General features: G+C 43.8%; 1 protein-coding gene and 1 non-coding gene across 2 annotated transcripts; both read left to right on the forward strand.

The window, feature by feature from the left end:
• Positions 1-1,770: 1,770 nt before the first annotated feature.
• LOC129677477 (U6 spliceosomal RNA) lies at positions 1,771-1,875 on the forward strand. The gene has a single exon (XR_008720204.1). It is a non-coding gene; the product is annotated as a U6 spliceosomal RNA (small nuclear RNA).
• A 4,418-nt stretch (positions 1,876-6,293) lies between these two features.
• LOC129677475 (NEDD4-binding protein 1-like) lies at positions 6,294-7,821 on the forward strand. Its single transcript, XM_055608090.1, is given in 2 exon segments — positions 6,294-7,775; positions 7,777-7,821. Coding segments are annotated over 2 exon segments (1,527 nt in total).
• The last annotated feature ends 1,878 nt before the right edge of the window (positions 7,822-9,699 follow it).

A 9,699-nucleotide genomic window follows, 5' to 3' on the forward strand; every position in this document is an offset into this window, starting at 1 on the left:
AGCTGATGGATAAAGAAGTGGAAGGTCAAAAAGGAGATCTGTATCTGGAGTGGCAAGTATCTTCTTCTCCTCCTTGACCACACAAATGGCTGTCGGGGAAGTCCCTGTGGGAAAAATAAAGGGGCGCAATCAAGGAGGTGGGTGACAAACTAGATCCTCCCAAGTCAGAATATAGGGAACCTGATCAGGGTGGCCTCCTGGGGTCTGGAGGGTCTTAATCTTGACAGCAAGGATCTTACCAAGGTGAAAGGTGCCCTCCAGTGGCCATCCAACCTAAAAAGTAGGCCATTCCAAAGAGCAGAAAGTTTGCCATTTTCCCTTTTTAACTTCAACTGAAAGGTTATGTGCCCTCTATCTCACCTCCAAGAAATGATCAAGGGTGAGGGACAAAGGTGTAGTCACAGTCTGTCCCATAATAAAGTTGTCCATCAAGAAAGTCAAAGAAGCAACAACAATAGAGACAAAGAGAACAAGACAGGCAATTAGACAAGGACGCCCTTACAGGTGTTACCACAGAATTCTGATTAAGAGGCTGCCTCAAGGCAGCCATCTCCAATGAGAAACAGAAGGGAGGAGGACCATCCCAGACCTAGCCTCCCCAGATGGGATCTGGAATGTCCTCCAGTTCCCAGTCAAGTGATATTCTGATATGTCTGTCTATTGCAATGACTGATCAGATGACCAAAAATGTCCAGATAGGCTCCTAAACAGAAACAGAGTGGTATACCAGAAAACAAACTAACCTGTTCTGAGCTCGACCTCTGAGTCCAGTCTGGTGAGGGTTGAGGAAGGGGCACACCGATTCCCGGCCAACACACCAAAATGTAAGACCTGGAGTCTCACTGCTCAGGAGCTCAGGATCGGGCCCTTCCCAGGAACACTCACAGACCACAACTCGATGCAAAAGCAAGAGGTTTTATTCCAATCGCAATGGGGTCACCCCTCCAAAAGCAGGAGATGACCCCGAACATGCAAAGCACAGGGTTTTTATACCTGAAAACCAAACCACTTTTGCTCTATAGTTTACAGCTGTTTGTTCCTCAGAACAGTTCACCCCACCCTTCAAGAGCTCTCTGTACCTGGCTTCAATTCAAATAATCACAGTTGTTTTCCTCATTCCTGGGTGGTCCCTCAATGGGTAATCACCTGACAGTAGACTTGCTGAGAAATGTATATATCTCTATCTGTATCTGTCTGTCTATCTATCTATCTATCTATCTATCTATCTATCTATCTATCATATGCCTTTTGAAGATATTTTTACTTTACCTCAATACATATCCATTTCACTACAAATTATTCACACGATAACAGAAAAACAAGCCACTAAAAGTTAAAAGTTTTATTATTATCCAAAATTGATAACTTGGACTGGAGGCACAAATCTTTTAGACAAAGGCTTGGTACACAAGAATAAAAATGTGAGTTTGATTCCCAGGATCCACATGAAAGAGCCAAGTGTGGAGGAAAAAAAGATTGAAATCCCTTCACTGGCTTAGCATACAACAACTCCATGGGAATCACTATCCACAAAGACTAGCATAATTAGAATTCCAAATAAATTAAGAAATCCTGTCTCATAAAACCAGTAGGAGAGCAACCAAGAAAGACACTTAAGATCAACCCCTGCCTTACATACATGCACACTCAGATACTCACAAACACAAGTGCACACACACACACACACACACACACATACACAAAAACATGTTCGCTCATACACACACATACATACAGTTCCTTCTGACAAAATGAAGGGAAATCCCGTTTTTGCTTTGACAGCACATATACTAAAACTGGAACGATACAGAGAAGATTAGCATGGCCCTGCACAAGGATGAATGGAAATCCCACATATATACTTATGAGAATGTTGGTATAATGTTCTTTTGAAATGTATGCACCTTACTCTTGTTCATTCAAATGCTTATTTCTCTCCCCCACTCTCTGGTTTCAATCTGGACATTGCATTGTGACACTTATTCTAAGCATCACCTGTCTCAAATTTGTGTAAACATGCCAAAATAGACACATACACACAAATAAATAAATCTGTATGAAAAAAAATGCAAAAATAAAGCGACCAGCCACAATGTTGAGTGATGGAAAGGAACAGGAAGAGAGGGAGAATCTAGAGGATAGGAAGGTGTGGGTGACAGAGGAGGAGACAAGGGCAGGAGAGAGCTGGGAGAGCAAGGCTGGGAAAGAGGTCTTGGAACTACATGGAGAATGAACTGGATGTAAGATTTGTAAAAGCAAATATCATGTGGGAAATCTAAATGTTAGGAAACAATGAGGGCTTGGAGGTTTAGGATGGAGTACTATTGCCCAGCACTGTGTTCTAGGTTAACTAAATAAACCCAGTCTCTGTGTGGTGATTTGGTTATACAGCTGTTTAGGACTAACAGCAGCATTACTAAAAGATGTATCAGTTGTAAATATTAATCGCCACTTACAATATGAGAAGAATCCCTTTTTACAACAAGATTATTTTACTTGCTAATTACATGAATTTAAATGGATTTATTTATTTATTTATTGCATTAATATCTTCAACGAATCATTCTTTTTAATTACTATGTGTATGGATACGTATGTTCTTGTGGTCAGAGGACAATTTGTGTTATCAATTCTCTCGACCATGTGAGTCTCAAGAATTGAATGCATATATGCTCAGGTGGAAGGCTCTTTTCTTTCTTACAGTGCAACATAGTTAAACACAATATTCAATAATCAGTAAATACTGTCTGTAGACAAGGAAACAACAGAATTAGCCTAACCTTCAAGTTCCCATTTGTAAAATAAGATCTTTTCTCCCCAAAACCTGCCACTACTATGAATACTCATAAACTTAAAGGGGAGCATGCTGCTACAAGTTTTAAATAAAATAATATGTATAGAAACATGTCTTAAGTGATGTTTTCTCTTAGAATGCCTGTATGTGACATATTGCAACTAGAAGCATGTGTTATAGGGCCAGAATTTATGAACATGGTGTCATCTTCATTACAGTATGAATGCTCTGTTGTGCTCAAACTGTAAAATGTAGCAGGTAAGAAATTCACAGCAGATAAGAAACCATTGTCTGCATGCCAGAGGGCACTCCCGGACAGAGAAGGCAGCTTCTGCTCACCGTCCTGCTAAGGTTCATCCTGCTGCTGCATTTGCTGCTGCATTTACTGTTGCATTTGCTACTGCTGACTTGCTGGTTTGCTGCATTGCTGTATATCCTGAAGATAAAGATTGGACTTGTCCCAGGAAACCTGGAAATAGCATAAGAGCTGCACAAACAGCAGGAAATAGTTCATAGAAATCTATAGCCTTTTCCCATTTATCATTCTTTCTCTACTACCTACTGTTTGGGAGTTGGAAGGGATTAGGTTGGATAATAGTTGGAAGGGAGGTAGAGTTATAAGACACCCAACAAAACAGACAAATATTCCAATGAAGGCTTTGTTGAGACCAATTAGGTTTTACAATATAATTTAATTTTCATAAGATTTTGGAACCAGTTCTTATTTTACTACCAAATTATGTTTTCAAACAAATTTATCATGGTAAGTCTTACAGCAGTAGAATAGTAGTATCTTACAGGAATATTTGTACAATTATATTTAGGCAGTTGATAGTTGATAAAGGCATTTAAACAAAAATTAATGATGGATTTTACATAATTTTACTTTATCAATTATTACACCTTGTGCTAACAGCAAATTCATAAAGTAGCTCCATTAGTGATATCAGGGGTTTAATTCATAAAATCAATGATGACTGAATAATCAGGAAACTTGGGCTGAGTAAATGTGGTTTTTTTAGGAAAAGGATTCCCATATTTTTTTATTAATGGACTTCTATTAAAAGGTACCAAGCACTTATAAATACATCCAACTAAAAATAAAATCCAATTTTGTGAATCTTGAAATGCTTTTTCAAATCTGTAATTCACCTTGGAGTAATTATTTACTCATTATTTGAAGATAGAATACTTCTAATTGCTTTGTGGGTGTGAGACTCAACTGTCTCCAACCATACCATCTCATATAAACCTGTATGTGAGTTAAGACCCTTTCTCCTCTCACAATTTTAGATCTTAAAAGGACTTCCTGCAGTTACTATACAGACAACGAGAAAGCCTCTGAAAAAACACATCAAAACTGTTGCGGAGGAATATTGTGCCTGAGTGGCATAAACAGAGAATACAGATAAACCCATGACATTTTTTTTGTTTTCTAAATAGTTTTGGATTAGCTATAACTGTTATGTGAGTTCCTGGTGAGGAACTGTGACTTCATAGACTCATGTGTGTGTCTGTGTATATGTGTGTGGTTGTGTCTGTGTGTTCCTGTGTGTATGTCTGTGTGTGTGTTGTTATTGTATTGAAATAGCTACTTGAAGCTACTTACCATTTTTTCTTTCATTCTGAGATATCCATGCAAATCAGTCATGCATTTTATATCTAATGTAAGGATCATTTCATCCTCTCACCACTCCTGACTCTGTATCCACTATCCACGGATCAAAATAACTGCCTTCAGTACATGCCTTTTTGAACAAATACTTGGTTGTTCTAGATACCACTGAAGTGATTCCAGACAGTGGGGTGCAGCTGTCTATTTTATTCTGAAGTATTACCACCTTTGATGCTATCAAAGCAACTGTAAATAATGAAGAAATGTATCATATAGCAGGAATACCTTCATTTAATATGTGTCAAAATAATGAATGATGGACTATTTATACTTTATTAAAATTTATTTAAAACTATTATAATGAGACTAGTTCATGGGAATTATAATTATCTCAAAATGAGCTCCTGGAAAAAAAATGGGGGTTTCTGTGGGGTTTTAGCAATGATTTTGAAACAGAAGTGGAAAGAAACTTAGAAAAGTTGGAGAAAGACAATGAGTTAGCAGTTGAATGTCTGCTGCCCTCATGGAGGACCCAAGATCAATTTCCAGCATCACTGTCTGTCTCATGATTTGATTATCCTTTTCTGTCCTGATGGGCAGCTTATTCATATGTGCATGCCCCAACAACGCCGTACACATGACATACACAATACGTGACATAAACATATTTTAAAATACAGATAAATGAAAGCAACAAGTTGGCTCTACAGGGCTCTTTATGAAATCTGTACCCCATAATAAAATAACTTCAATCAGTACTTTTCCAGAAAGCAGAAGGACAAAAGGAAAAGCAGGTGAATTAGGAAAAGACCTACACTGTTGCAAAGGAATACCAAAGTTCTCCACCCTGATGCAGAGGAATGTCCAGATATGCAGTATAAGATAACATTGCCCAACAACCAGTCCAGAAAATCATAGCTCACCAAATCAGATAGGGGCAGGACTAGATGTACTGCTCACCTAAAATGATCAAATCATTGTAAAATTCGAACACCCTACAGCATCATCATCCAATAAATAGCATATGGAACTTGAGTCCAACTTGGCAAAAAGCAAAAAGAATTGGCCTGGTATGTTTGTTTGTTTGTTTTTGTGTTTTTTTATTGTTTTTGGTCTGTTTGTTTGCTGGAGGAGGAAGGCGGTTGTAGAGGAATTTCAATCATGCTACCTGGCTGCTCTAGCAAGGGGTGACACCCAGAGAGCTTCATGGGCGGCCTGCTGGGGCTGGAAGACTGACACACCTGAAAATCCCCCTGGCTGAAAGGCTGACACACCCTTAGGACACACCTTAATCCCTAACAATGAGGGGAACTCAGGTTTGGAAAGAGAGAGGGCCTTGATTGGAAGTGAGGTCTACTGGAGGGGCAGACAAGAGCCAATCAGAGAAGGACTCGTCAGCAAGAGTCAGAGATAGGATCCGCCCACCAGGAAAGGGAGACTTCTTAAAGAGAGTGCAGCACTCCAGAGCAGCTCAGTTGAATTCTCACTGTGCAGTGAGGTGGAGCTGAATGCTGGATCGCCACCCCACCCCCTTCCCTCCAGCAACCCACTACCCTTTGTTTATTTTCTGAGTGCAGTTCTGTGCTGGTGAAGAGAGTCAGGTGAATCCCTAGAGTCAGAAGGGACCAGAAGTGTTTGCAGTGGAACCCAACCTGATCAGGAAGGAGAGAACCCACCCAGGTTGCAGGAGGCAGAGGACATCTGACAGAAAGGTCTCAGAGGAGAGCAGACATCTAAGGGAGAGCCTCGGGGGAGGAGAAATTCCCTGGGATACTCTGCAGAGGATGCATCTCTTTCACCCCTCTCCTGCTGGAGAACACATAGGAACCTCCATTTTGGAGAGGGGGTGGAACTGAAGGCCTAGAGGGGTTCCTTGGGAAAGCCATGGCAGCAGTTGTTTGGGCCTTGATCACCTTCATGATCACCAGCCTGCTTGCACCTGCAGCGAACCTTATCTACCTTCTCTCCAAGAAGCTTGGACAAATATCTGCCCAGCAAGAACGAATCTCAACAGCCTTTGGAAAAGCAGCTGTAGTGCAAGAAGAGATCGTCCTGCAGCAAGCGAAATTAGCTGTGATGTTACTGAGGCTGCAGAGACATGAGAGAGAGGGAGTGAGGGAAGCGAAGGCCCTGGAAGACGAACCTAGGGTACGTGATGGGTCTGGGGGCCGGGAGGGAAAGCCCCTGGAACCTGAGTTGCTGCCGGCTCTGAAGGAAACCCAGCAAGGGCAGCAACCCCCACCTGCTCTCCCATTGGCCCAGGAAGGAACACCTGACAAGGGTTTTCAACAGCCAGTGGAACCTGTGCTTGCAGAATCTAAGGAGCCTCCCCGAGTAGGAAAGCATTCCCGCTCAGGGGGCTCCCCTGAGCCTAAGCCAAGGGGCCCCCCACTTTCTGAGCCGCTCCTGCAGCAGCCCCGGCTGTTTCCTTCAGGGATGAGATCGGCAGCATTGGGCGGATCCTCTGAGGACCCCACTGCCTCGGTCACAGGGGTTCAGAGATTTCAAGAGGCCCTCAAGAGGCCATACCGTCTGGCCTTGAGAAATGAGCCCGGCAGAGCAGATCTGAAGCATGTGGTGATAGACGGGAGCAACGTGGCCATGGCCCACGGCCTGAAAAAGTTCTTCAGTTGCCGCGGCATAGCCCTCGCCGTGGAGTATTTCTGGAAGCTTGGCAACAGAAACATCACCGTGTTTGTCCCGCAGTGGAGAACGAGGCGGGATCCTCACGTCACGGAACAGCACCTGTTGGGCCAGCTCCAGGAGCTCGGCATAGTGGCTCTGACTCCTGCCCGGATGGTCTCCCGAGAAAGAATCTCTTCTCATGACGACAGGTTCCTACTGCACCTGGCAGACAAGACCGGGGGGATCATCGTGACCAACGATAACCTGAGAGAGTTTGTGACTGAGTCGGCGTCCTGGAGAGAAATCGTTGCCAGGAGACTGCTTCAGTACACGTTTGTGGGAGACATATTTATGGTTCCCGATGACCCTCTGGGAAGACGCGGACCTCGGCTGGAAGAATTTCTTCGAAAGGACCTCTTTTCTGCAGACAGGCAGCTGGTTGTTGACAGCGGCCCGCCAGGCATGAGCACTTTGGACTCTGACCTCAGGAGCCGCAGCCCCAGCCACTGGCCACCACCCCAGATCCATGGATCCTCTCCAAGCCCTGGGCTTCCTCATCAACAGCTCTTCACCGCCCCGGTCATACTGCCCAGGATGCAGCAGAAACTTGCCAGGCATGCCCAGAGATCTTGGGCAGAGACCAGCCAGCTGAGGGAGGCGCTGATGAGGATCTTCCTGGACTCTGAGCATAAAGGGAAGATTGACCAGATTCGGCGAGCTCATCCATCCACGGAGGACCTGAACTAATGCCCTCTCTGGCCTCGTGTTGGATGCAGAGCTGGGCTGAGACTGCACTCAAAGTGGGGTGGGGAGGGGCACCGGGGAGGGCACTGGGAGCTGCCACCTGTGGGTAGTTCCTTGCCTGAGGGAACATTGCTGTATGGTATGGGAGAAAGGAGTGTCAGAAGTTTGGTGTACCTACAACTGAGATTCTAAATAAACAGAAACGAGGAGTAAGAACTCCCACAAATACAGACCATTGTGGGTTTTTTTTTTTTGTTTGTTTGTTTTGTTTTGTTTTATTTTGTTTTGTTTTGGTTTTTAAGTTGAAATTTCCTGATTGTGAACCAGGCAGCAGCTTTTGCCTGTATTTCCACAGGTGAGCAGAGCCTAAGGGTTCCATCAAATTGCAAAGGAGCCCATCCCCAGTGAGAGAAGATTCCCCATGAAAGCCTCTACTCAAGGAAGGAAGGAGGCAGAAAGAGGGCAACCCGCAGCCATGGTCCCACCCGGAATGTTGATACCACCCACAGCCCCCGCTCGAATGCACACACAAGACCAACACCACAGCCAGCTCCACAACCGCCATGTCCTGGTGCAGGAAGAGCTCATCCACCTGGCTGAAAGAGGACAGTGAGTTCCTGAAACAGACAGATGGGAAGGCCTAGATCCTGAAATGGACATTTGCTGAGGTTACTGATGTTCGAGGGGAAGGTGGCGTGAAGGCATGCATCTTCAGGTGGATTTTTCCACACTTTAGGAGAGTGGGTGATAGTCTGTGCTGGAAGGCTGAAACCCAGAACAGTGTTTCCACTAGGCTAAAAGAGATGCCAGGAAGGAGAGAGATCGAATCAGAGGGTCCTTAGGACAGCCTGGAGAAGGGTGTGGCAGGAGGGTTCGCTACTTCTGTGTCCTCAGTTGAGTACAAAGTCAGCTGGGTGCTTTCCCTGTCTCTCTGAGCTAGTGGGATTTCCCCCAAGCAGGTGGCTCTTGAGTCTTCCTTGGTAAAAAGCAACAAGGATTGTTGGAGGGAGGCAGTTGTAGAGGAATTTCAGGCCTGCAACCTGGCAGCTCTGGCAATGGGGGGGGGTGTCACACCCAGAGATCTTCATGGGCTGCCTGCTGGGGCTGGAAAGAAGACACCCCTGAAAAGCCTCCTGGCTGAAATGCTGACACACCCTTAGGACTCAACCTTAATCCCAAGCAATGTAGGGAAGTCTAGTTTGGAGAGAGCGAGGGCCTTGATTAGAATTGAGGTCTGTTTGAGGAGCAGACCAAGAGCCAATCAGAGAAGGACTCGTCTACAGGAGTCACAGAGTGGAGCTTTTCTAGATTCCACCATTTGTCTGCAAATTTCATGATTTCCTTTTTTTTTTAATTGCTTAGTAGTATTCCATTGTGTAAATGTACCACAATTTCTGTATCTGTTCCTCTGTTGAGGGACATCTGGGTTGCTTTCAGGTTGTGGCTATTATGAATGAAGCTGCTACTAACGTGGTTGAACAAATTTCCTTGTTGCATGCTTGAGTATACTTTGTATTTATTTCTATGCAATATTAGCTGGAACTTGAGGAAGCACTATTCATAATTGTCTGAGAAAGCACCAGATTGATTTCCAAAGTTTTGTACAAGTTTACATTCCCATCAGCAGTTGAGGAGGGTTACCCTTTCTCCACAATCTCTCCAGCATGTGTTGTCACTTCAGATTTTGATCTTAGCCATTTTGCTGGGTGTAGGGTGAAATCTCAGTGTTGTTTTGACTTGCTTCTCTCTGATGACTAAGGACATTGAGCATTTCTTTAAGTGTTTCTCTGTCATTCTATATTCCTCTACAGAGAATCCTCTATTTAGCTCTGTACCTTATTTTTTAATTACCTGATTTGTTGTTTTTTAATTTCTAGAGTTATTAATATATTTTCTATATTAGCCCTTTTCGGATATAGGG

This window comes from Psammomys obesus, unplaced genomic scaffold, assembly GCF_907164565.1.
Source record: "Psammomys obesus unplaced genomic scaffold, mPsaObe1.curated_primary_1811, whole genome shotgun sequence".
Taxonomy (NCBI): domain Eukaryota; kingdom Metazoa; phylum Chordata; class Mammalia; order Rodentia; family Muridae; genus Psammomys; species Psammomys obesus.